Source organism: Myodes glareolus, chromosome 22 (assembly GCF_982192425.1).
Source record: "Myodes glareolus chromosome 22, mMyoGla1.1, whole genome shotgun sequence".
NCBI classification, from domain to species: domain Eukaryota; kingdom Metazoa; phylum Chordata; class Mammalia; order Rodentia; family Cricetidae; genus Myodes; species Myodes glareolus.
Genome location: NC_142047.1, coordinates 41243416 through 41271373, shown reverse-complemented (window position 1 = coordinate 41271373; position 27958 = coordinate 41243416). Strand labels below are relative to the sequence as shown.

General features: G+C 44.2%; 1 protein-coding gene across 1 annotated transcript in view; it reads left to right on the top strand.

Annotated features, from left to right (window-relative positions):
• Wwp2 (WW domain containing E3 ubiquitin protein ligase 2) overlaps nucleotides 1-27958 on the top strand; it is a 126468-nt gene that overhangs the window by 37635 nt on the left and 60875 nt on the right. The window contains 2 exon segments of the mRNA XM_085681764.2: nucleotides 7832-7969; nucleotides 11141-11237. Coding sequence (XP_085537890.1) covers nucleotides 7832-7969; nucleotides 11141-11237 — 235 coding nt within the window.

Sequence of the window (27958 nt, the reverse complement as noted above, 5' to 3'; positions counted from 1 at the left end):
CTGGACACGAGGCAAGTACATGGTGCACACATACACACACACAATAAACACAACACTCATGTACATAAAATTTATAATAAAAAGAGTGCTTGCTTTTCTTCTAGAGGACCCTGGTTTAGTTCCCAGTACCCAGATTGGGCAGCTTACAAACTATCAGTCTAGCTCCAGAGCATCCGATACCCTCTTCTGGGAGACATTCTTACATGTTGTATGCCTCCCAACACATAATTAAAAACAAATATTTTAGATGTATTTTTAATGTGTGTGATTGGTACCTGAGGAGGTCAGAAGAAGACATCAGTTGTGCACATGTTCATTTCTGTCTCTGCTAATCTCCCCTCTTGCTAGCTAATGTAAATCGTTGACATTTCTCATCTGTGAATACTTTGTAAGTAACTATAAAAGACAGTGACTTATTTATTCATTTGATTTTTGGTTTTGTTTTTTTCAGCAGAGTCTCCCAGGTTGGTTCCACACTTGTTGTGTACCCAAAGATGACCTTGAGTTTTTCATCCTCCTGCCTCCTTTCTCTAAGTGCTGGGATTGTAGCTGTGTACCACCATGTCTGTTTTGAAGATAAGGACTCTTAAAAATAGTGATCTCAGGCTGTTTTGTGGCTCAGCGGCAGAGTATTTAATGTGGATACAGGCCCTAGGTTTGCTTCTAGCACTGAAAAATACCATAGCTCTTGGTGCCTATATCTAGAAAGACCTTTTAACAGTAATCACTTAGTCCTATCCCATCAACTACCCAGGCAGCTTTTTTTCTTCTTTCTCCAGTTGTCTTCGGAGAGTTTTATTTTTTTGAAACAGTGTCTAAGGAGGCCCAAACTGGTTCCCAGCCTGTCATGTACCCATATACCTGATCCTTCTGCTGGTGCCTTCCATGTGCTGCCAAACTTGGCTGTTTATTTTTAAGACTAGGTCTTGCTCCTAGCCCAGGTTGGCCTCAAGCTCAGCATCACAAGTGCTGGGATTACAGGTGCAAACCACCACGCCCAGCTGATGAGTTTGTCTTCTGCATCTTGCTTATTTGAATCAGAATGTGGACCAGAGTACCATGTCTGCTAAGCCTCTTTATCCCAGGACTCTCCTTTTCACCCCTTTACTTTGTTGCTGAGTAAACAAGGCAGTTTATCTTGACCAGTTTCCCAGCTTCTGGATTTGGCTGCTGTGTCCGTGACGTGCACTTCAGTGTGTCCATCTGTCTCTTTCGTGAAGCACATCAGCCTGCCTCAGGCTGGCGTCTTTCTTCTTAGTGTGACTGTGTGCTTGGCCCTTTAGGACGCATGACTCTCTGGTTGTTTCCTTGCCTTGCTGTCTAGTAGAAGGTTCTCCTGCAGTGACCTTGCTTTCCCTCAGATTCTAGAAGCCATATATCCTGTTGCTGTCTGTCCACTTCTATAAAGTAGTGTCATAAGATTTTGGTGACTGGTTAGGACTTCAAATGGAAGAGTATGGTCATATGTGACAAGTACATTTGCTGAAACTGGCTTAAACTGACACCTCTGGCCTTTTTGGTAGAACTGACGTCGCTTGCCAGAGTAATATTTTTATTATTATGTGTTCCATTTTGCCCTAATTGAATCTGACTTCTGCCAACCTGTGTTCTCAATCTGCCCCTGATTGCAATCCCTGCCTTTTCTCTAAAACTGGATTCCCAGAGACTGCAGCCTTGTGGATATGCTCTCAAGGATCTTTCCAAGGAAGTACCAGAGAGAAGTACCAGGCTAAGTTTTCTTAGATGCTGCGTTCTTGGGAGACATTGAGATTGCCTTACCTGTGCCATTGCAGCATCTTCTCTGCTGCCTTTGTTTTGCTTCAGCCTTGTTTCTTCTGCAGCCAAAGGGGCTATTGCAGTAGGATCTGGTCACATCCCTTGCACACAACCCTCTCCTGGGGCCCTGTCTTATGCAGAGTAAATGCCAAGGGCCTTATAAGGCTCTAAGGCATTATTCACTGGCTCCAGCTGCCCATGCTCTCGCCTGCTCCAGCCACACGGTTTCCTGCCCTTCTGCGGACAAGCCAGGTGTTCTCTCGCCTGCTGACTTTGACCTTGCTTTTTTCTCTCTTCTGTTAGATACCTGTGTAACTCTCTCTGCCATCCTTTCAGCCTACTCATTCCTCCCCTTTGCAGTGAGATTCTTCACCCCAAAGCTTCTTCCAACTTAGTTCCCTCCATCCTCCTTTCTTATTCTTCTTCCTTTTTTTTTTTTTAAAACTGTATTTACCATTGTTGTTTTTGTTGTTTGGTTTGTATGAAGAAGGGCCTGACTGGTTTGGAGCTCACTATGTAGACTAGGCTGGCCTCAAACTCAGAGACCCTCTGTCTCCCAAGTGCTGAAATTAAAGGTGTGGACACCATATACAGGTACTACATTCTTTCTTTGTTTATTTGAGAGAGCTTTTCATATAGCCCAGACTGGCCTTGAACTTATTATGTAGCTAAGACTGACTTGAACTCATGATCCTTCTTTCTCTAGCTCCTGAGTGCTGGAATTATTACCGTGCTCCTTCTAACAGAGTATGCAATTAGGTTTCTAAAAACCTTGCTTTTCTGACCTGGGGCGATAGCTTGGTGGTTAAAGCACTTACTTTGCTAGTTTAAGTACTGGGACTTGGATTTCCATAACCTCTGTAAATAATTGCTAGGTGGTCATAGCAGCTCACCTGTAATTCCACCCACCAAAGGCAGAGACACGGGGATTCCTAGAGCAAACTGGTTATTGGGACTAGTGATTGGCAAGCTCTGTGTTTAATTGAAAGATCCTGCCTCCATGAACAGGTTGAAGACTACACAAAGATGATCACTAATATCAACCTCTGGCCTCAACATGCATGAACATACATATGCAAAACATGCATACATGCATGCACATCACATACACCAAGAATGCACACATGAAAATAAAAAAGAAAAAGAAAACCTTGCTTATTTTCTGCTTTCTCACAGCATAGACTCCTTCTGGTTCCCATGAATGACTGTGTGCACAGACAGCTGGCGTAGGGTGCATCTGTGTGGACTATGGGATCCAGACAGAGCAGGGTCTGTGAGGCCAAGGGCAGTGAGTGGCCTGTTAATCTCAATCTGGCTATAAAAATTGCCCTGTTCACTGACTTCCATGAGGGGCTTTTCTTTTACTTTACCTTTCCTTTCTTCACCTTCATCCTTTAATTTCTCTTCCCTTTCTTGCTGAGAACTGAACCCAGGCCTCATGGATGCCCACTGACTGGGATGCCCAATTCCCAGAGGTTTTTTTTTTTTTCCTTTTTAATCATGTGTGTGCACATGTATGCAAGTGTGTGTGTGTGTGTGAGAGGAGAGAGAGAGAGAGAGAGAGAGAGAGAGAGAGAGAGAATATGTAGGCACGATTGCCGTGTCGCATGTGTAGAAGTCAAAGGACAACTTTCAGGAGTCTCTTCTTTTCTTCCACCATGTGGGTCCTAGAGCTTGGACTCATGTCACCAAGCTTGGTGACAAGTGCCATTACTCACTGAGCCATGCATATGGCTCACCAGCCGTGCTTATGGTTTCTTGATTTTTTTTTCTTCTTTAAAAAAATTATTTTCCATATATGGATGTTTTGCCTGTGTATCTGTACATCTTTATGCTTGGTGCCTAAGGAGGCCAAAAAGAGGGTATTGTGTCCCTTGGTACTAGAGTTACAGACAGTTGTGAGCTGCCATGTGGGTGCTGGGACTGGAATTCAGGTCTTCTACAGGACTGAAACATTCTCTTAACTAAAACTGAGCCATCTCTCCATCTCCTCTTTTTTTTTTTTCCATTTATTTTCTTAGTTTGTTTGAGAAAGTCTTACACTGTAGCCCAGGCCCCCTGGAACTCACTGTGTAAACCATGCTGGTCTTTAACTCGTCAGTCCTCCTGCCTCAGTCTCCTGAGTGCTGGTGTGACAGAGTGAACTAGTGCCGTCTAGGTTTCTGAAAGAGGTAGAAAGACTTGCTGGAAGAGAAAGGGCCTTTGTAGAGTCCTGAGTGTGGCTGTATGGAAACCAGAGGGCCTGATGTGAGGCGGTTCAGGCTCCTATTTAGAACTGAGATTCCAGTATATGTTTCCCAGCCACCAGGTCGATCAGCCTCTGTGTCTCCAGTCTGTCATTCAATTAACTAACGATTTCTTTAGTCCCATTATACATTGTAAGGCTCCCGCTCAGTTTTTTTTTTTTAAGAAAATAATAGGGTGTTCTGTTCTCGGTGGTTTAATATTTTTAATAGCTTTGCCAATTAAAAAAGCGTTTCCAGCTGTTTATTATGAAATTCACAAATGTGCAGAATGAAAGGGTGATGGGATAAACACTCAGTGCTCTCCACCTTGAACCACACTTGGCATTTCATCCTCTCTGCTTTATCCTCTTTGTATGTGGACCATGCATGTGTATGTTCTGTATTTGTGTGTGATGGGTCTGTACATGGTGTGTGTGTGTGTGTGTGTGTGTGTGTGTGTGTCTCTGTGTGTGTGCTCACATGTGCATATGCGTGCGTGCATGCATGAGGAATATGTCGGTGTTCTGATCCATCACTCTGTACCTTACTCCTTTGAGACAGAGTTTCACTGAGTCTGGAGCTAGGGTAGCTGCCAACAAAGCTCAGTCACCACCCTGGCAGTGCTGGGGTGACAGGAATGCAGCCACATGTAGCTCTAAGGAGGTTTTTTACTGTTATTATTATTATTTTTATTTTATGTGCATGGATATTTTGCCTGGATGGTGTGTACCATGTAAGCACCTGGAGCCAGAAGAGGGTGTTGGAACCACTGGAATTAGAGGTGTAGATGGTTGTGAGCTGCCATGAGGGTGCCCACGTCCTCTGCAAGAGCAACAGTCCTCTTAACCACTGAGCCATCTCTCCAAGCCACATAGCTGGCCTTTTTTTTTTTTTTTTTTAATGGTGCTGGGATCCAACTCAGGTTCAGGTCCTCATGCAGAAAATGCTCTTTCCTGCTAAACTGTCTTCCAACTCCCTGTGTGCATTTTTTTTGTCTGAATTATTTGGAGGTCAGCTGAAGCTGTTAGGACTTTACTCTGGAAAATCGCAGAGTTCATGCACATACTCTCACAGTCTGTCACACATCTCCAAGTGTGGTCTCACAGGAGCTGCCATGCTGGCTTCCGTCTGTCTGTCACACGTCTCCCAAGTGTGGTCTCATAGGAGCTGCCATGCTGGCTTCCATCTGTCTTTGGCCCCTGTCTATAATCCCTTCGTTCCCTTGTGATGGTTGTATAGCTTGGAAGGTTTTGTGAACTTTGCCACTGCAACCTAAAAAGTCATAGAGAAGTCAGGAAGTGGTAGCACACACTTTTAATCTCAGCACTGGGGAGGCAGAGGTAGGCAGATCTCTGCGAGTTTGAGACCAGCCTGCTCTACAGAGCTAGTTCCAGGACAGCCAGGGCTGGAACACATAGAAACCCTGTCTCAAAGAAAGAAAAAGTCCCAGAGAAAATCTAATGATTGTAAGAAAGTTCATGGTAGGTAGGTAGATTAAGGGAAAGCTGTACATTTTAGCCTCTAGATGTCTAAGTCGAGTTAGGTAGTAAAAATGCCAGCTTAGGAACTTTCTAGGTGCCTCCTAAGTTTTCACAAGTGTCCTCTGCAGAATGTGCTTTGATTCCTCTGTTTTGCCAATGAGGGAGCCAGTGCCGAAGTAAGTAACTTGTGACTTGCAGAGTCACAGCTCTTTGGTAGCAGCATTGAGATTGAGTCCAGAGTGCCGGACCACACCTGCCCCCTCAGCCCCCTTGCTGCTTGTTGGAGGGGCCATCTCTGGCCTTTAAGTCAATCACATAGAAAACAGCACTCCCTCAAAAACTCAAACCAAACCATGCATCATTCATAGTCTCTCTCTCTCTCTCTCTCTCTCTCTCTCTCTCTCTCTCTTTCTTTGGTTTTTTGAGACAGGGTTTCTCTGTGTAGCTCTGACTGTATTAGAACCTGCTCTATAGACCAGGTGGGCCTCAAACTCAGAGATCTGCCTGCTTTTGCCTCGCAAGTGCTGGAATTAGAGGTGTGTGCCACCATTCCTGGCTTATTTTCTAGTTTCAGTGGGTCAAGATTTGGGAACAGCATGGTCGGGGATGTCTCAAGGCTCTCTGGGATTGTTCTGTCTTTTTGGTTATATATAATTGTACATATTTTTAAAACTTTAATGTTTATTTTAAATTTATTTTATATCTATGGGTATTTTCTTTGCATGTCTGTCTGCATACTAGAAAAGGGCATTAGATCCTATGAGACTATAGTTATAGATGGTTGTGAACCACCATGTTGGTGCAGGGAATTGGACCCAGGGTCTCTGGAAGAACGAGCAACCAATGCTCTTTATCACTGAGCCATCTCCCCAGCCCCTGTAATTTTATTTTTAAGGTATATTTTCACGTGCATGTGTATTTACACACACATACACACACACACATGTATGTATGTATGTTTATCACATGCATATATAGTGTCTGCAGAGTCCATAAGAGGGAGTCACATTCCCTGAAACTGGAGTTATAGAACGTTATGAGCCACCATGTGGTTGCTGGGACCTGAACCCAGGTCCTCTGCAAGAGCAGCCAGTGGTCTCAACCTCTGAGGCATCTCTCCAGCCCCATGTTGGTTTGTTTTTTTCTTTAAAAATTTTGTGTGTATGTTTGTGTCTATATGGGTATATGTTGCCCATGGAGTCCTGAAGGGGGTGTCAGACTCCCTGGAGCTGGAGCTAAAAGTGGTTGTGAGCTGACAGATGTGAGTGATAGGAGCGGAAGTCAGGTTCTGTATACGAGCAGTACATGCTCTTAGCCGCTGAACCATCTCTCCAGTCCTTCTGTTACGTTCTTAAAGGGGCTGGGTCTGTCTTGGGTCGGAAGCTGCCTTTCATTTTTCTCCCCATTGGGGAGAGGACTGATCCCCAGAAAATATTCAGATTTACTTTAGTGCTTATGGAAACTCTTTATCCATAGACTAGCTTGAGCTAGAGCAATGGTTCTCAACCTGTGGGTCTCAATCCCTTTGGGGGTGAACAACTTTTTCCAGGGGTTGCCTAAGACCATTGAAAAATACAGATATTTACATTATTATTCATAACAGTAGCAAAATTATAGCTTTGAAGTAGCAACAAAAATAATTTTATGGCTGGGAGTCACCACAGCATGAAGAACTATCCTAAAGGGTCAGAACATTAGGAGGGTTGAGAGCCACTGCTCTAGAGACAGGAATGATAGCTTATAACAGTGTAACTCCAGGTAACACATGAGTTGAAGTGCTGGGTGCAGGGCAGCCGAGGAGGAAGAATCTAGCATGAGGCTATTCCTTCCAAAACCTGTGGACATCTGCCTGCTGGTTCTCACTTAGTAAGCACTGAACGACCTGGAGATGGAGCCTTCAGCTGCTGACTGGATCAAACTAAAGAGAACTAAGTGTTGGTTGTAGGTGGATATTTCCTGATTGGAAGCTATTGAGTGTGCCCTGAGTCAGGGCAGGTGGGCTGGGGTATTTGCAGGGCTGTCTCTTGTTCTGCTATGTGTTAATAGGGGTATAGCTTGCCCCATCAGTAGCTTTGCTCTCTGCATACTGGTTTGTAAGCAAGCACACAGATCGATAATATAAAGATGTCGTGGCTAATGTGGGATAGAAAGTGTCTTGAGAAACAGTGTGGGTTTCCACCTGCTCAGCGTGTTTGCCCCACTCTTCCTCTTATGCGACAAGATACGTTGGAAAGGGCGGGAAAGCTCTGCCAGGGAAGCCGGAGTAGGTGGAGTGGAGGCCTCTGATTTAAAGAATTCTAACTTGTGCATTTGACTTAGTCTGTCCATGTTGCATTTTGTATCAAACAGTGGAGAACACGCAACTGACCCTGAACCTGCAGACGGAGAACAAAGGCAGTGTTGTCTCAGGAGGAGAGCTGACAATTTCCCTGGATGGACCAACTGTTGATCTGGGAAGTGTGCCTAATGGCAGTGCTGTGACAGACGGTGAGTGGCGCCCTGCTCCCCAGCCTGTGCCAACATAGAGGTGGGTGGACAGAGATTCTGAGAGCTTGGTTCTCTACTAGGCATCTTGGTTAGAATACTATTTAGCAGCCCTGACTCAGAGCTAGCTCTATCTCTTCTTAGTCTCCCAGATCAAAACATGACTTGATTTTCAAGGACCAAAATAAATGCCATGTCTCTGTGTGTTATTGTTTGGATCAAAGGCAAGAAAAGCATCTTTTCATCCCATATGGCCATGGAAATAAAACCTCTTCAGTAAATATGATTCTAGTTAAATCCTCTGGGGAGCTTGAGTGTGTTCCTATAAGATGGCGTTGGTTGGGGAGGACTGTGTATCTTGTGGAGACACATGCTGCCAAAAAGGCTAAAGAAGGGGATAGTGAGTGTCTTACCTTCTCCCCCCTTACCCCCCGCTCTGAGTGTGTAGTGTTGGTAGTTTGTTCCATTTGATCTAGTCTGAAATTAGTCTCTTCTGAATCTAGCAGGAAATTATTTCATGGAATCTAAGGTCTGAAACGGGTTGTTTCTCTCTCCTTTTTCTCATTAAATGTTTTGTTAGGTATGATGTAAGATGGAACTTCTCAGGCCGAGCACACTTTCTATAGTGTCAGGGTGAAGTGTGAACTCCCAGTTCAAAGGCAGGGTTGAATCTCAGTGGTTGAGAAGAACTCTGCTCTGGGGCTGGAAAGATGACTCCACAGGGTCAAGCATTGGCCGCTCCTGCTGAGGACCTGGATGTGGTTCCCAGCACCCATAGCTCACAATCATCTACAACTTCAGTTCCATGGAATCTGATACTTTCTTCTGACCTCCATGACATCAGGCACACACATGGTACACAGACATACATGCAGACAAAATAAATAAACAGACAGATAAATCTTACCGGCCCCCTTGCAAAACAAAACAAAACAAAAAAAAACCAAAAGAACAACAACAAAAAAAAACTTGCACTGGGCTGAGCTTTGCTTGGGGTATTTTTGGTGTGTCTTTTTGTTTGTTTGTTTGGGGGCATTATTGTTTTTTGTACTTTAACATGGACAAGCATACATCTCTCACTGATTCAATTCAGTTGTATATGAATAAGACCTGGTATGTACTAGGTCTTAGTCTGGGTGGTAGCCAAATGGCAGTGTGCAAAATTCACGACTCTCCTTGAAGTTTCTAATCTACTTGTCAGTGGGGAGGGAGAGTTAGGCATCAAGTGAGTAAGTACAGAAATAGCCACGTAAGTGTCACTGTGACAGGACCCCTGAGAGGGAGGGCGGGATGGTCTGAGATTCCTGTGATCGGAGGGGCCTCGTCCAAACTAGAGAGGTGTTCTCAGGAAGACAGAACCTGGACTGCGAGTTCGGGCAGTGGGAGAGGGAATGGGTGAATCTGTGATGAAAACAGAGGGGTTGGTGTGGCTGGATTCTGGGGAGCAGCAAGGAGGGTAGTAGAGGTTAGGATGGAGAGGTGAGTCTGCCTCAGAGTATGCCACCGCAGAGACCATGATCAGGATGAGCCTTGCCCTAGAAACAGATGGTTGCTCAAGGGCATTGTTTTTCCCTCCTCTCTGTCTTCACGGTGTCACTATGTAATCCTGGCTATCCCGGAACTCCCTATGTAGACCACACTAGCCTTGAATTCATAGAGATCCACCATCCTCTGCTTCCCACTGCTGGGATTAAATGTGTGGGCCACCATGCCTGACTTCTGTTGTTTTTGTTTGTTTGTCTGAAACAAGATCTCATTATGTAGCCCTAGCTGACCTAGAACTCACTATGTAGATCAGACTGGTATTGAACTCACAGACCCATCTGCTTCTGCCTTCCAAGGATTTTTTTTTTGATTGTTGTTGTTGTTTTTATTTTTTTGTTTTTGGTTTTTCAAGACAGGGTTTCTCTGTAGCTTTGGAGCCTGTCCTGGAATTTGCTGTGTTGACTAGACTGGCCTTGAACTCACAGAGATCTGCCTGTCCATCTGACCTCTTTTTGAAAAACATTTTGTTACTACATTTAAAAAAAATTAGCAGGGCTGGAGAGATGGCTCAGCCATTAAGAGCACAGGCTGCTCCTCCAGCCCATGATGTCTGTAACTCCAGTTCCAGGAGATCTGACACCTTCACACCAATGCACATAAAATAAAGTTAAAAAATTATCATGTGGTACAAATGTATGGAGGGCAGAGGACAGCTTATGGCAATTGACTCTTTCTGAGGGATCTAGGCATTGAACCCCTGTCGCTAGGCTTGATGACAAGTGCTCTAATTCTGGCCAAACTATTATTCTGGTGCTGGCTATTTTTGTTTGTTTTCTTCGTTCAGACCCAGTATTGGTTGCATAAGGCTGTTTTCATGAACATGTATAATGTTGTTTGTGCATATTCTACCCCCATGTTTCTTCACCTGCTCCTTGTCATTTTCTAGTTAGTTCTCTTTGTTCCCAGGGTTTCACTTCTACCTTAATGTCACATATATGCATAATCTTTAAAGATTTTTTTGTGGCGTATATGTGTGTAGGTGTTCCTACTGTCTAGAAGGAGAGACTCTGAGCTTGAATTACAGACAGCTGTGAGTCATTTGATGCGGGTGCTGGGGATTGAACTCTTGTCCTCTGAGAGCAACAATTGTTCTTAACCACTGAACCATCTTGACATTTCCATATGTACATAATTTTTCATTTGTTTGTTTTTGGGATAAGAGCTTACTATATAGCTTAAGCTGGCCTTGAGCTCACTGTCACCCAAACTACTTATTATGATATCCTGTCTCCTCAGCTAGCTTTTGGAGAACTTCTTAGGTGAAGAGTGACTTGATCTACTTTGGATTTACAAGCTCTGTTTGCACTGTGGAAAATGTGTGCTCACTTAGCCCTATCTTTGAGAGGTGGATAAGACAGGCTACGTGTTGGTGTCTGGGATGTTCTTAAATGTATTGGAGAAGAGACATTGCTTCCTAGGTTTGAGTCTTATCTGTGTGATCTCACATGATTGTCTCTACTTTACAAGAAGTGACTTGTAGGGTGGCTACAGCTGCCAAGATGTCTCTGTCCCATCATGGTGGGTGACTCCTAAAATCCAGAGTGAGTTCTCTGCCTGGTGACTAACTCTCAAACAAGGGCTGAACTTCTCAACATTTCTGTCTTTTCTTGTGATTGATTCCTTCTCCAGGAGCACAACCACCTTCGAGAGAATCCAGCGGGACGGCTATAGCTCCAGACACCCGGCACCAGCCACCCAGTACAAACTGCTTTGGTGGCAGGTCCCGGTAAGTATTCCTTGTTGGTGAGATGGCCCTGGGAAGGTGCTTGAAGTTATGGAAAACACACTGGCAGTGGCAAAGAACCACACAATTAGAAATTTCTTATCACTGATTCAGTCTGTTAAGGAGTTCTTGAGGGAGTGCAGCGCTCCACATGCTTAGGAAGAGTCAGCAGTGCACTGACAAAGACCGGGGCTGGCTGGGTTGGCATTTAGGTAAGAGAAGACCTGCTGTAGTTGTCATGATGTATGGAGAACATGGTTCTTTGGATGTAGAATTTTCTGACTGCATTTCTCTTTTGGGGGGTGGCTGATGGTTCTCATTCTCTGGTTGGCTAAACCTTCTGTGCTGAGGGTCTGAGCTCATGTATACTTGTTATGCCTATTGTAGATGATGTGATTCTGTTTACTATTCTTTCTTAGACCTGTATTTGTCCTCTAGACTCATTTCCATGGCAACTAAATTTCTAGGCAAGAGAATACTTTTAAATGTATTGAATAGATGATAGAGGAGGAAGATGTGCTTAATGTTTATTACAGTGTACAAAATCCCCAGACAGTTTCAGGAAGAGAATCATATGAATATTTGTGAATATTATCTTCATACAGTGGGCAAATTGCTGTTAGAAATCTTCCCATGCAAATCCCAGCAGGTACAGAATAATGCTTTTGGGAAATAGAGTTGTGTTCTAGTCAGTGTCCACAGCATCTGACAGATCCCCATGAGGGCAGAGGTCATCTCAATTGCTTTGTTTGTGGCTTTATGAGGTCCAGTGACCAGAGCTTGTTGTCAGCAAAAGAGAGTGGATGTTTGGCCATTTGTCTCTGAGACCCTAGTTTCACTAGATGCAGAGATGCTTCTTTTCTGTTTTCATTGCTCCTAGTTTGTGTAAAAGTGTCACCTCAATGGAAGACCAGTCACAATTTCTGTGACTTGCTGTGTTAGATGACTTGTGAGATGTAATACATAGTTATGTCTTATAGGATTAGGACCTGCAATATGTTTAGCAAGTACTGTATCAACAAAAGAATGGTCCAGAACTTAACAGGATCTCTTCAGTGGTGACTAGCTCGAGCAGGGACACCTCAGCATTTCTCCCTTCCACAACTGGTTTCTTTACTGTGGTGTAGGAGGGCCTTCTGTATTTGTGTTGCTTTCATTGGTTGAATAAAGAAACTGCCTTGGTCTTTTGATAGGGAAGAGCTTAGGTAGGCGTGGAAAAGAGAACTGAATTCTGGGAGGAAGAAGGCAGTGTGGCGGACGCCATGGTTCTCCTGCCTGATATGGACGCTGGTTTGACTCATGCCAGTAAGCCACAGTCAGGTGGCAACACACATTAATGGAGATGGGTTAAAACAAGATGTGAAAGTTATCCAATAAGATGCTAGAGATAACGGGCCAGGCAATAATTTAATTAATACAATTTCTGTGTGGTTATTTCAGGGGTTAAGCTAACCAGGCGGCAGGACGCAGCCTGCTCCTTCTACAACACTGTAGTGCTTGGTAACTACTTTCTTGTTTTTTGGTTTTTTGTTTTTACTTTTTTAAGATGGACGTGGAAACTTTGGGTCAGACACATTGATCCCACTTAATTTGAGGCTTCAAGGATGAGTCAATCAAGCATGAGGACCCGAGTTCACCCCCAGCACCCTCCTAAAAATTCTGAGCATGGTATTAGTTATAATCCTAGTAGTGATGACAGTAGTGGAGGGCGAGCCGCAACAGGAGGTCTCGGGCTTGCTGACCAGCCAGACTAGCCTACCTGGAGAGCGTCAGGCCAGTGGAAGACCCTGTTTTAAAGGAGGTAGAAAGCATTCCAGGAGAAGACATGGGAAGTTATTCTCTGGTCTTCACACATATGTACCTGCACATGTGTACCTGCACACATGAACATGTACACATTTAAAAAAAGAGAAGAGGTACTTTATTAGATTCTGTTTCTAGATTTTCTTTTCCCTCTCTCCCTTCCTTCCTTCCTTTGAGACAAGAACTCATATATCACAGACTGGTCTTGGACTCCTGCTCCTCCTGCCTTTTACCTCCCAAGTGCTGAAATTATACACACATGTTCATCACATCTAGATTAACAATACCTTTTTCTTTGTTTGTTTGGCTTTTGGTTTTTTGAGACAGGGTGGTTTCTTAGTAGCTTTGGAGCCTATCCTGGAACTAGCTCTGTAGACCAGACTGGCCTCGAACTCAGAGATCCTCCAGCCTCAGCTTCTCGAATGTTGGGATTAAAGGTGTGCGCTACCACAGCCAGGCAATAATTATCTTTTTAGTTTAAAAAAATGACATCTATTTATTTGCTTACTTCTTGTGTGTGGTGTGAGTGGCACAGTTCTGATGCAGTGGTGAGAGGACAATTTGCTGGAGACAGTCCTTCCTCACTGTGTGGGTTCTGGGGATCCAACTCACGTTACCAGGCTTGGTAACAAGTGCCTGAACTTGCTGAGCCATCCACCAACCTTGACAAATACCTTTTTAATGGATCCATTATCCATAGGTAAAAGTATAAAAAAATCGGTGAGAGTGAGACAGGAAGATTTCTGTCGCCAGAAATTTGAGGCCAGCCTGAGCTATATAGGGAGATTATACTTCAATAAAAACAAGACAAGTAAAATAAAATGGATGGGAAAAATAATCTTGAATACAAAAGAATAGTTGATTTTGGCCAGAGGACACAATAAGCAAAGGCTGCAAACAAAGTATGCCTAAGGTCATGCTGTTTTTAGCTTGTGTGGTAATTCCTAAATCTTCTTCTTTTTCTTAAGAACTGACTATATGTTTAACATTTTCCTATGTTTATGGTTTCACAGTACAATAGCTAAATAAAAAGTGCCATTTGCCACCCTGAGGAAACAGAGCAGCAGGGGTACTGGGTTGAATTATTTTATGTTGTTAAGATAGACTTCAGATTCCAAAGGTTCTGTAATAGCTACTTACATATGTTCTGCCTGATTTATGTGTGTCACGGGGTAGCAGGTGATTCTAAGGGGATGCTCCATGCTGGCCTCTTAGGACACCCTGCAGCGTTTGGTTTTTGTTTTTTTGTTTTTTTTCCTTTCAAGACAGAGTTTCTTTATGCAGTCTTGACTGTCCTGGAACTTACTCTGTAGATCAGGCTGCCTCTGCCTCATGAGTGCTGGGATTAAAGGTGTGTACTACCACACCTTGTACACAGCCTTAGCTCTCCTGAAACTCACTCTGTAGACCAGGCTGGCCTCAAATTTAGAGAGGCTTGCCTCTGCCTTCTGCTGGGACAAAAAGTCAGCACCACCCAGTCTTACAAGCTCAGACCTGAGAGTTCAGAGTTAGACTCAGAGTCTAGGTGAAAGCATGCCCACGCCAGGTAACATCAGAACATCCTTAATCTTGGTGGTCTGAGAGGGCTGGTCACAGGCTATTCCATATTTGGTTAGGGAAGAAATGGGTATGGGCTGTCCTCCAGATTGTTTCCGTTGATGTGCGTAGTATATCGTGCAGCATCCCATGTCCTTGGAGGACTTGGTGTGTGATGAAGACCTGAGGGAAGCGAGTGCTTGTTGGCACAGAGACCACGTAAGGATCCCTCATGTTTTGTTTGTTGCTGGAACGAGGCTGACTTTGGTCACTAGTCCCATGTCTCTGGTGCTATGGACCATCATTCAGGGTCCTATGCAGGGTCTTTAGTGTTGAGTTTCATGGAGTAGGCAGATGCATGCAAGAGAGAGAACCAGTATGGCAGGGGCAAGGATGAGCAGTGTGGGCTGTGGGTTTGTCCTTTGTCCAGACATTCTGTACTTGCCCCTGATCCTAGGAGTTAAGGAGACCAAGGGGATGTGTGTGGAGGGAAGAGGAATCCAATAGAAGGGGCTGTACTGGAACCAGCAGCCTTTCCTGTAGATTAGAAATGGTTGTGAAATTTCAAACTGAAGTTGGAAAGCCAAGGGTGTCTGGATTTCTTTTGTGGTTGGCTGTTTCTTGGTCATCTGTGATCCTCTTTTTCCTTTCTTCTCTCTGTGTGTGAGGTGAGTGATGGCAGAGGAAATCCAGCCAATGGTACTGTCCGTGTGGGGTTCTCTTCCTTCCCTGCCCAGCCTCATTAGGCCATCTAGCGTGAGTGCTGGCTTTGTTGGAATCGCTATGAAGCTTCCACAGATGAGAAAATGAAACCTAAAAGAAATGTGCTTTTATTTTCTTTTAGCTTCATAAAGTTGTTGTTTTCCCCTCCAGCGCTAGGGGTTGAATTAAATGTTTTATGTATTCTAGGCAGGTGCTCTGCTATTGATCTATATGTACCCCCACCATCTTTTTTCATTTCATTTTATTTTTTGAGATAGTCTCACTAAGTTGTCTAGGTTGACCTTCAACTCACTCTTGTAGCTGGGACTGGCCTCAGCCTCCCAAATAATTGGGATTACAGACCTGTATCATCAAGCCTGGTGGAGCTTTTCATTACTAGGTCTTTACAAGGGATCTTGGTTAAGAAGCTGGATATGTGGGCTCAGTTTGTTGTCCTTTATTATATGTATGTTTGTTGGTTTTGAAAGTAGTGAATGTGAATGTTTTCTGGGAGCTGAACCTAGAGCTTTGAGCACATCAGGCAAGCATGCTAGCATCAAACTATACTCCCAGCGCTTTATATGCACATGTGTGTGAGGGATGGAGATCTGAAGACCTTGAGTTTCCCAGGTCCTTCCAACTCATGTTAGTTCAAATCTGCTTTTGGATGTGTTCCTACCCAGTGACGTTCTTACTGGGACCGTTTTAGGACCTCCTTGTAATGGTTTTCTGTCTCCATGTGACACTTCTTTTTTATTCTGCTATGACGAAAACCTCTTAGATTTATTAGCTCCCTTGCCTTGGCATTAATACCAATCCCCCCCCCCCCCCGAACATTGAAAAGAGCTGTATTCTGGGAAGCCTGCACAGCCCAGAGTCTCTGGTGAGCTCTGAATAGCTCATGGGCTGTGTCTGCAGACAGCAGATCCCAGAAAAGAAAGACAAATAAACTTAGGCGGGTGTGAGTCTGCTGGGAAGCCCTGGGAGGGCCAGGGGAGAATGGGGAAGCAAAGCTGACAGGGAGAGAGGGACTCTGGGACCTGAGCCTTCGGGTTCTGAGCCACTCCTTCAGTCATTGCTGGCTACTGCCACCCCTTCTTCCATGGCGCTGATCAAAGCTGACTTGGAGATGTTACGCTGTTGGCCTGAATGGAGTTTAGCACCTTTCTGCTCCCTTAAAATATGCCTGTAATCTCATTAGTGCTGCTGGGAAGGAGAAAGGAATACATGTAAACCCATTTCATCATTCAGTGGCAGCAGGCACAGTCCCTGATTCCAGGGAACCTGCAGGCTGTCTCCCGAGCAGGTGAGACTATGGACAGTGTCTGGGGCATTTTTAAAAAGTAATTATGGAGATTAGTACCATCTAAATATGAATATTGATGTACTTGTTATCTACTAATAAAAGTGACATTATTGTCCATTTACTTATTTGTGTCTGTTTATTTCATAGCTAGCTGTCTGGCATTTTCTCTGTAGGAAAGGAGCCAGAGAATAGGTGATGCAATCCAGAAAGCTGAGTAGATACAAGAGTAAGGAAGCCTGCTATCTGCAGTGAACACACTGAAAGCCAGGCTCACAGTAGTCATGACAACGAAAAAGTGGAAAGGCACAGTGTCTGATAGTAAGGACTCTGGAGCAGGAGGTCACTAGGCAACAATCACAAAGTGCCCATAGTGTGCACATGCCCAAGTGCTAGTGTGTACACACCCTAGTCCTAGAGCATACACACCAACACACCCATGGTGCTGGTGTGTACACAGGCAAGAGTGAGGCATTTAAAGATACTATGAAGGAGTTTGCTGACCCAGTGAAATGGGGATCAAAGTGACCCTACAAGTAGAGTCTTCTGCATGGACAAAGGCAGAGAAAATAAGAGAGCTTGGCTTACTGGGGGACAGGAATCCTTTGATCATGCTGACATGTCCCATAATGGGGATGATCACTTTAGCAGCCTCAATCCAGCTGCCACCTGCTTTTGTCTGTTTTGTTTTTGTGAAAGCCTAAGACAGCAGCAGCACTGGAGTTCTCTTGTGCTTCCCTAGCCCATAATCAGCCTTGGTTAGAGAGGAGCCTAGGTGACACATTGTCTCTCAGAGTCATTGTTTGTGCTAGGGCTCCGGCTTGGTGGTGTTCATTCTGGGGGCTTTGACACATTCATGGTGTATAGCCCCCGTTACAGGCTCGTGCAGAGTAGCCTCTGCCCTCCCTGACCCCGGCACTGGTCTTCAAGTGTCTTCATGTTGTTTTCCTTTGCTAGAATTATGTTCACTGTGGAGCTTTTTCATATTAGTTTCATTGACTTAGAATACAGTTAATTTCTGTTGAATATTGAATAGTATTCCATTGTTTGGATTCAGCACGTTGTATTTATCTACAGGCTAACTAAAGTATGCTTTAGTTAATCCTAAATTTTGCTAACTATGAACAAAGCTGCAGTTAGCATCGGCTTCTCAATAGGGCAGCCTATATTATACCAGAACTTCCCCAGAAGGGAGGCTGGGAGTTTTCCAGTCCCCGGGGAGGGAGCTACAAGGGAATGTCTGGCATAGGACATTTAAGACTCAAATCAGAAACCATTGAGATGATTTTCCTTCCTTGCAGAAATTTACATTTTACCATTTTGTTTGTTTTATGATTTAGGGTTTTGTTTTGTTTTGGTTTTTTTGGTTTTTTTTTTTTTTTTCAAGACAGGTTTTCTCTATGTAACCCTGGCTGTCTTGGAACTTGCTCTGTAGACAAGGCTGGCTTTAAACTCAAGATCCACTTGCCTCTCCCTCCTGAGTGCTGGGATTAAAGACGCAAGCTACCACTGCCTGGCTGACTCTTAAGACTTTTAAGTCTCCACAGTCTAGACATGCAAGCCTCCATATGAAGATATGCAACTCTGACTGAAAAATAAACTTAGTCCAGACCATTTGGACATCACCATTTCAACTGCTTGCTTCCTGTCTGAAATCTGTGGGCCTCAGTTCTTGTCTATCTCTGGCACATACCTGCCACAGCCACAAACTCCTAGCCCCAAGAAGCAAGAGAATTTTTTTATTTTTAAAGAATTAAATGAGGAGCCAGGCGGTGGTGGTGCACGCCTTTCATCCCACCACTCAGGAGGCAGAGACAAGTGAATCTCTCTCTGTGACTTCAAGGACAGCCTTGTCTATAAGAGCTAGTTCTAGGACAGGCTCCAAAGCTACAGAGAAACCCTGTCTTGAAACAAACAAACAAAAAAAACCCCAAAAAAAAAAAAAGAATTAAATGAAGACTGGGCCTGAGCAGTGGAAGTGTAGAGATGAGACAGAAAAGATACTTCAAGCTGTGTAGGGGGTGTAATCATGGAGGAGACTGGAAGTCCAGGGGGGACAGAGAGGAGTCTTAGGCTCTTAAGTTGTGGCGTCATCCACGGAGAAAAGGAACCTCAGAGAGAGAGGGTGTGTGCCACATCCCTGCAGTGTTGGCTTTGGTGCTGGGCAGGCTCCCTGAACAGTAATGCTATGTGACTTTGGGAAACATCATCTTTCTGAAAGGAGGAAGAGGAACAGAAGCCAAACTTCAGAGACACAGACTCAAACACTGTATTCTTTTTTCTTTTTTATGATTTTTATTTGTTTTTTATTTTGTGTGCTTTGGTGTTTTGCCTGCATGTATGTCTGTGTGAGGGTGTTAGATTTTCTGGATCTGAAGTTATAGACAGCTGTGAGCTGCCACGTGGTTGCTGGGAATTGAAACTGGGTCCTTTGGGAGAGCAACCAGTGCTCTTAACTGCTGAGCCATCTTTCTAGCCCCAAACGCTGTATTCTTGGGCCTGGACGATATAAAGGTGACCACAATTTAGAATGCAAGATTGATAACTCCAGGACTTCTCAGACCTAGAAATTTGTGGTTAAAAGGGGAGGTCTATAGAGAAGCCAGTGAAAAGAGCACGGGTCTCAGAGGAAGTGCTCTTTAGTCCAAACTTGGGCAGCTTGGCGCGTGTGGAAAGATGAGAGCAGAGCTGAGAGCAAATGCCCTGGGCAGACGAGGACGGGAAGAAGAGCAGCCGTTCAGGCAGCTGTGTCGGTAGCTGTGCTGTGGTGTGGTGAGGTCAGGCTTGTCCTCCAGCGCTCTGTTGGCTGCATTGCTCCCTGCCAAGTATTAATGGTTAATGGAGGTGGTAATTTGGGGTTTGGCTTAGTGATTGTCTTTGTGATGACCAACTTAATAGCCTGCATAGAGTGACTCCTTTCAAATGCTAAAGCAGTTCTATATTTGAGACATTTTCCATTTTGTAGTAGATAAAGCTATAGAACTAAAACCTAGAATTTATACTGCTTTACAGTTTCATGAAGTTATGTATCCTTATTAGAAATGTAGCAAAGATACTGGTTTCAGTATTCCTTGTGCCACCCGTCTTTACTTTCTATTTATTGACTAATTTGCCTCACTCTGGCATCTGCCTCCAGCATCCTGTCAATGCTACACCTGCCTTGTATTACTGTTACTTCATCCTTTCCATACACATTTTGTGCCTCAGATCCTCAGATTCTGAGGGAATCTCGGAATATTCATTTTTTCTTCTTCTTCTAATTTCATTGAACTTTATTATTTTAAATACTGTGGTGGCATATGCCTATAACCCCAGTGCCTGGGAGGGTAAGGCCTTCGTGAGTACCTAGCCAGACCTTGTCATCTTGCCTCTCAAAAGTTCACGTGGAGGACAGTATTAAAATAGGCCGTTGAAGAGAGGCATCGTGGGAAGGTGACCTTTGAGTACAGATTTGAGGAGGCTTAGGGCTTAGGGACTGAACATTGAAGGGGTGAGCTGGGGAGAGTGTGGGAGTGTGTGTGTCTGTCTGTTGGTGGGTAGGTGTGTGCCCCTGGGGATGAAGCCCAGGCCCTCTGACAAGCTGTCTACCACTGAACTCCATCCCCAGGTGCTTTTTCTCTTTAATACTTTCTCTTCTAAAAGTTATTTGGCTTGAACAGTAGGTTCACAACTGCCTGCCACTCCAGATCCAGGGAATGTGATGCTCTCTTCTGGCCAATACACAGGCACACTTGTCACACCAACATCCATATACATATTTAAAGATGATGACTCCTTGATAGGAACTCATTTAAAAATAGTGTGTTAAACATAACAAGCCAGACACAAACAGTTTCATTTTTTATGATTTCACTTGCATAACACTTGAGAAAAGGCCACATGATGGAGATAAATCTAGTCAGCAGTGACTAGGAACCCAGGGGAAAGAAATTTGGAGGCAGTGGAAATGCTGCATGTCTGGATTGCGGTGGTGGTCAGGTCACATTAGTTACCACTCATCAAATGATGCCTGTAAAAAGGGTAAATTGTATTGTATTTAAATTGTTCCTTAATATGAAATATCTTCTAAAATTATGTTTTTATATATGGTATGTGTGCCTGCATGAGCTCATATGTACCACAAGGGTGCAGATGCCTGTGGAACCCAGAGCCTTGGCTCTTCTGCAACTGGGTTTAGAGGTAGTGTATGCTACCTGATGTGTGTGCTGGGAACTGAACCAAGATCTGCAGTGCTCTTAACTTCTGAGCCGTTTCTCCTCTTCCTAATTTAGTTTAATGTTAGTGAAACTGTCCACCTCCAGTTGCTTTTTGACCTACTTGGCATTGTTTTAGTTTATTTTTTAAAAAGCCAGGGTTTTTTGTTCTTGTTTTTTAAACATTTATTTATTGTGTATGGCACATGCTTGGTTTCTTGTTCCACCATGTAAGAAGGTCCAGGGATCAAATTGAGTCCTCGGGTAAGACAGCAAGCCTCTTGACTTCCAAAGCTATCTCACAGACCCGACTTGACCTTTATGCCCTATCCATTTAGGTCAACCTTTTCAAAGGGTCCACTGATTGTTAAACAAGAAATCGATGTGACCATTTGTAGCTTTGTGGACCATCGGTCTGCTTATGTTTCATGAGATCCTTGGTATTTTTGGACTTGTTTCCATCCTTGTGCCTCATAATTTCTGTCTGTCTGTCTGTTGCTTTCCCTGGATGTTTGGCCCAAGGTGAGTGCAGGAGTGTGAGGGATGGCCCCTGTAATCCTAGCCATTTGGGGGTCCAAACAGGAGGATTGTGGACTCAAAGCCAGTCTGGCTCTCGTAGTGAGAACCTATTTCAAAAAAGAAAAGAGAACTTTCTTGAAAGAAGTCCCCCAAATAAACAAACAAAAAAGAATCTCAGTGAGTCGAAGGTGTTTCTGGCTCACTCATCGCTTGATAACTAGATATCACAGAACTGCCCTGTGCACTCCCTGTGTGTGTATTTTCTGTTTGGCTTTTGATGACCTGTAGCATTTCTGTGCATTGGATCTACTTTGTGTGCTTGCAAATGGCCTTTGAAGGAGGCGCATTTTAATAACAAAGGGAAAAAGAAAAATCAATGAAGACTCAAAGTAGGATATGGTACTAATACTTGTTATTATTATTATTATTTTGTTTCTCTTTTAAAATGGTTTTCCATGCATGTGTATATGTATATGTGTGTGTGTTCATGTGTGTGTGTATATATATATATATATATATATGTATGTATGTACAGTGTGTGTGTATGTACATGTGTTTACATAGTGTGAGTATGGAGGTCAGACAACTTGCTGGAGTCAGTTCTCTCCAGAGATTGAGTTCAGGCCCTTGGGCATGGCAGCAGATGCTTGTACCTACTGAGCCATTTCAGCAGCCCATTCAAGGTCTTTGCCACTTTTGCCTTTAAAACTTTTTGTTTGTGTGCTGCGCTCAGACTGCGGCCTTGGTGGAGTGTGCTTCAGCACTCTTCCACTGAGTTAGTCCCAGCGCTCCCCACCCCAAGTTTTATTTTCAATTAAATCATAATAGTTTCCTTTATTCTTAGAGAATTGAACTAGAGAGTCAAAGGAATTCCTTCTTCTTCTTCCATAGTTTGTTAGTTTTCTTACAGGAGGAGGTATGCGGAGAGAGTGAACTGAGACTCTAGACTGAGCGCCACATCAGGGCAATGTGCACCTCATTCATCTCTGTCCCTCTGGAGCCTGGGGTAGTGCCTTGCTGCACGTAGCAGCAGCTCACTCCGTGTTTGCTGAACTCAAAGAGCCTTTGTGTTTCTGGGCTTCATTTGCCAAGACTTCAGGGTGGGTCTTGACTACTGGTTTACATTCCTTTGCACCCCGGCTCTGAGGTGTGAGGGCATGGTTCAGGAGCATGGGTGGAGGGGAGCTGGTCCTTTCCCAGTTTGACTTGCTTTCACGCATGTGGGAATCTCCCAGCCTACCCTCTCCTCTTTTTCATCTGCTGCCTTTCTCCTGTGATTGATCTTTCCATATTGAACTGTTCTCATGAAATATTCTTTTCAGAACCCCTCAACTTTTAAGACTGACCCTAGACTCAGAGATGAGTGGCCATAAGCCAAGGTTTCAGGAAAGAACGTGCCAGATCTCATATGTAGTTGTCCAAATTCTCGAGTGCCTTTTGGGCCTTGAAAGCCTGTGCCCCACAAAGGATGCAGTTCCTGCACTTGTGTCCCGTGGTAATGGGCAGGGATTCCAGAGAGATGCCCTAAAGGAAGAGGGTGAGATAGGACGCTGTGCAAGGATTGTGCTGATGTTACTACCCAGCTGTATGTCTGAGAAGTGGTATCTTTGCAGTCTCCCACTTGGCTTCTGTCCTTATGCCAGAATGACATGTCAGCTCTCAGGATCTCTAAATCTCTGATTTTCTCTTCTGCCACTTGTTAGAGAAAGCACTTTGCTTGGAGATGGTGGCCTTGAGTTTCTTCATTTTATAAGAGAACAGGTTGCTCAATATTGAGTCCAAAAGCTAAGGTGGAATGGCTCTACATCATATTTGTATAAAAAACAAGAAACAACTACTACTTGTGAGACAGACAGATAACTTACACAAACTATTAGCACTATGAATATCAAAGTTAGTCAGAGAGCTGGGTAGCATGCTACCTCATTCATTATCTATGCTGGCTGATTTCATGTCTACTTGACACAAGCTGGGGTCATCAGAGAGGAGGGGACCTCAATTGAGAAAATGCCTACAAAAAATCCATCTGTAGGGCATTTCTTAATTAGTGATTGATGGGGGAGGGCCCAGCTCGTTGTGGGTGGGATCAGCCCTGGGCTAATCAGGGTGAGCAAGCCCTGGGAAGCAAACCAGTAAGCAACACTTCTCCATGGCTTCTGCCTCCAGGTTCCTGCCCTGCTTGAGTTCCTGTCCTGACTTTCTTTGATGATGAGCTGTGATGGGGAAGCATTGGCCAAATAAACCCTCTTCTCCCTAACTTGATTTTTGGTCGTGGTGTTTAATCATAGCAATAGGAACCCTAACTAAGTCATAATCCTAACACTTGGGAGGTAGAAGCAGGACAATCTGAGTTCAAGGCCAGTCTTAGCTACTAGGGAACAAGAGGCAAGCCTGGGCTACTCGATACTGTCTCAAAACAAACAAAATAAAATCATATTAGATAAATCAGACTCGTGACCTTAGCAAGCACACCAGACCAGTGGAGTGTAGCTCCCTTGCCTGGACCATTTTAAAGGAGTGCTTCTAGCCCAAGAGGTTATAGGCACACTGATCTGTTACCTGAGTGCTTGCTGTGAGCCTCTTCAGGAAAATGACACCGTGAAGGGGCTCTGCCTCGACACAGATCATTTGCTGTTTCTCCTGCCTCTGACACAACCCACTTCAGACTGCCTGCCACCCGACCTGCGTGTGGGTCCTCTGTGCTTCAAAACCTATCTAGTCTCCTACAGAGCTTTCCATTGTGTCCCTAGCATCTCTCAGCCTTCAGTGGATCTCTCTTGAACCCTGTAGCCTCCCTCACAAGGCCTTTCCTAATCATTATGTAACTAACACACACACACACACACACACACACACACACACACACACACACGAGAGAGAGAGAGAGAGAGAGAGAGAGAGAAAACTGTGAAATGTGATGTGTGATTGGAGAGTTAATATTTATAATTAAGATTGGGGGCTGGAGAGATGGCTCAGTGGTTAACAGCACTGCCTGCTCTTCCAAAGGTCCTGAGTTCAATTCCCAGCAACCACATGGTGACTCACAACCATCTATAATGAGATCTGGGTAGGTCTGCCTCTTCAGGCCTGTAGCCATATGTGCAGGCAGAATACTGTTTCCATAGTAAATAAATCTTTAAAAAAGATTGGAATAAAATTGCTTGCGGTTGTGAATGGCTGCAGTATCAAGTGAAATCAAGACTTTGGTGAAATACAATTGACAGAACTGACATATCTGGCACTGTGGAAAGATGTGAACCTGTCTATGTTTCTGGTGTAGTTCACTTCCAGCGGGTGATGCCACACTCATGGGTTTTAGGCATCAGGGTAAGGGATTTTTGAGAGGAGAGCAGAGGTTGTTTTAGAAATTGGGCCTCCCATAGTAAGTCTCTCAGTCCTTGCCTTTGATCATGTGCTAGTCTTTGCTTGAAAATGACCGTTAGAAAAACCTGCCACACCACACCAGGGTGTGGAGTTGATGTGGGCACAGTAGGAGTCAGATGAGGTAAGTTATGATACTAGACCATTTCACATACTGTTTAGGGTCACCCTTTGTGGAGAACAATACCTAAAACCTTGCAATGTGATATTCTAGCCTTAGGTATAGGGCCGCCCCCTGTCCCTAACCCCGCGTTAGAGTTTTACTAGCGTCTGACCCCTGGTCTCAGTGATCTTCACACCTCAGTCTGCCTTATGGATCAATTTCAATATTTAAAGATGTGGCGCTGGTGATGAGTGAGTATATTCGCTAGTGTCTACAGGTATGCAGGTTACAGGCCTAATAATGCTTCTGGACCAATCCCTTGCTATTCTCATTCATTCAGCTATTCTTACATGCCTTCTACGAAGCCAGATTAGGTGCTTGGATATGCAGTGCCAACAAAAGAGATATGGACCTTTCGTGGACCTTATCGAAGACAGATGTTAAACTTAACAGTCAAGAAAACAAATACAAGCTTGAACATCAGAGTACCACAGTGGTGAGAACAGGATGTGATGAGGGTATATGTGGGCACAGCAACAGCTGGAGGAATACCCACTGAACATTTCCTTCCCTCTCTCCTGCTACACATCTACCTTGGTGACTTGTCGTGTCAGAACATTTAGAAATAACACTGTCCCCAGATTTCCTGGTCCTCCTTAGACTCTAAGATTATGGACACTCAAATCACACAGGTAAAGTAGTGTAGCATTTGGTGTGTAACCTACCTCTTTCCCTATACCTTCTACCCACTAAAGGCCATGTACATGATTTAGGAGATAATGTCAGAAAATGAAGTCTATCTGTATTTTAATACAGCTGCCACCCCATCCCTCCAGTACTTTTTGATCCTCAGTTTTTTGAATCTGTGGAGATAGACCCCCTTGGATAGAGCGCAATACTAGGGCCTGGTCAGTGGTCAGTTCAGGATTAGAGCTGTCATCCTGGAAGGCAGTAGGAGGCCGGGTTAAGATACACCCACTTCAGTAGGAAGAACGGGGCATTGGATAGACACATTGGTGTTCCCTCCTACCCTCCTTGCAGGCCAGCCCCCTGCAGTTCTCTCTTCTGTGTTAGTGGAGGTTGATGGCACACAGAACTGTTCCTGTAGGAGTACCCCATGCCCTCGCAGTACAGGTTCTACAGGCTCAACAGTCTCACATGCTGCTGTGTCTGTCCGGGAGTCCTGCTGTATCTTCCACCGCTGTGCTGAGTCGGTTACACACTTCCTCGCTAAACTTGATCTGTCTCACAAGTTTAACAGAGTGTTAGAGTTTGCTGATCATTAATGTGGGGCAATTAATTCTCTCCTAAGGATGAACTTAGTTCAAGAAGTTCATTGAGAGGATTGCGTCTCCTCCAGTTGAGCAAAAGTCAGTCATTGTCTCACTGTAGTTTAGAATGAACTTGGCAGTGGTGTGCTCTCTACCTTCCCAGTCATTTCTGAGGCTGGCAGCTTAGAGGTAGGGTGTAGAATGGAGCCATAAATTACTCTGGGAATGACTCAGATGGGCTCATTTTAGCTATAATTGTGCCGTTCTCCATTCACCTCTCCCTTCACCTCCATTTCCTTCTTCTTTTTTTAAATCTGTGCTTGAGTGAGGAGCTCTGAGAAGAATATGTGTAGGCCTGCCTCTTAGTATGGCAGGGGTGCTTGTTTTCCCATCACCGATTGCCTCCCTCCCTGCTCCATCCTTCCCTCCTTCCCTCCCTTCCTTCTGTTTCTTCTCTACTTCTATTTTAAGTGCCCATTTCTTGCTGATTCTGTCTTACTGGAAACTGGGCCAGCTCCATTTAAGTTTTTTTTTGTTTTTTTGTTTTTTTTTCCCATGCTGCTATTAAAAGACAATGACCAGCTAAGAGTCTGAGGTGAGGACAGTATGGTGAGCAGGTGCCCTCTTGATTCTAGTGCTCTCAGACGAGTATCAAATCTCACACAGATTTGATACATTTATTAGGACGTTTTAGTGTCTGTGCATGTTCTGTTTAGTTGGAGGAAAGCCATCAGTTGTTAGCTCCTTAAACTTTTCTTTCCTGCACTAATGGGCAGATCTGAGGTCAAAGAACTTTGGGTCTCTTCCTAACATGAGCTGTGTGCTTGGCATCTGCAGTTCGGCCGACACTGGGTTTTAAGGACTCTCCACACTGACTAACACAAAGATGTTTGTTGGTCTTGGGCTTTGCCTAAGTCACAATCCTATCAAGGCTGTCTATATATGTGTGGTATTCTCTCACTGCAAGTTACCAGTCCTCTAAGATGTGTGCATACTTTCATTTCTTTTCAGTAAGTGAGATAGTTCTGCAGTGGCTGAAATATACAAATTATTATTGTTAGGATTTTTAAGTTATAAAGTAAGCTGGGAACACCTTTAATCCCAGTACTTGGGAGGCAGAAGCAGTTGCTCTTTGTATTTGAGGCTAGCCTGATCTACAAAGTGAGACCCTGCCTCAAAATAAAAACATAAAGCACAAACCACAACGGAACAACAAAATCCCTTGTTGTAGTTTTAGTTTGCGTCTCCTAAGAACTCAGGGTGCTAGTGCTCGTGCTGGCCTTCATTCTGTCTGCGGATCTTTGAAGGCTCTTTTCGCACCTTTTTTGTTTTAAAATATTGGGTTAGCTTATTGTTGAGTTTGGGACTTTATATGTTCTATAGAGAAATCCTTTTGTAGTTCTGTATTTGCAGTCTGTGGACTATCTTTTCTAATTTATTGGGTGGTTTTGTTGGTTTTTTTGTTTTGTTTCGTTATTGAGACAGGGTTTCTCTGGATAGCCCTGCCTGTCCTGGAACTTGCTTTGTAGACTAGACTGGCCTCAAACTCACAGAGGTCTGCCTGCCTCTCCCTCCCAAGTGCTGGGACTAAAGGTGTGCGCCACCACTGCCTTGCTTAATTTAATGTTTTGAGACTTATTTTTCAATTATGTGAGGTGTGTGTTTTACATGTGGCTATGTATATAATGAGTGCAGGTGCTGGTGGAGGCCAGAGGCATCGGAGCTTCTGGAGCTAGAATTAGAGACATTTGTGAGCAGACTGATAGGTACTAGGAACTGAACTTGGGTCCCCTGGAAGGGCAGCAAGTGCTGTTAACTGCTGAGCTATCTCTCCTGTCCAATTCCTTTAAAAAAAAATATTTATTGTATTTTTGTGTGTGTGTGTGTGTGTGTGTGTGTGTGTGTGTGTGCAT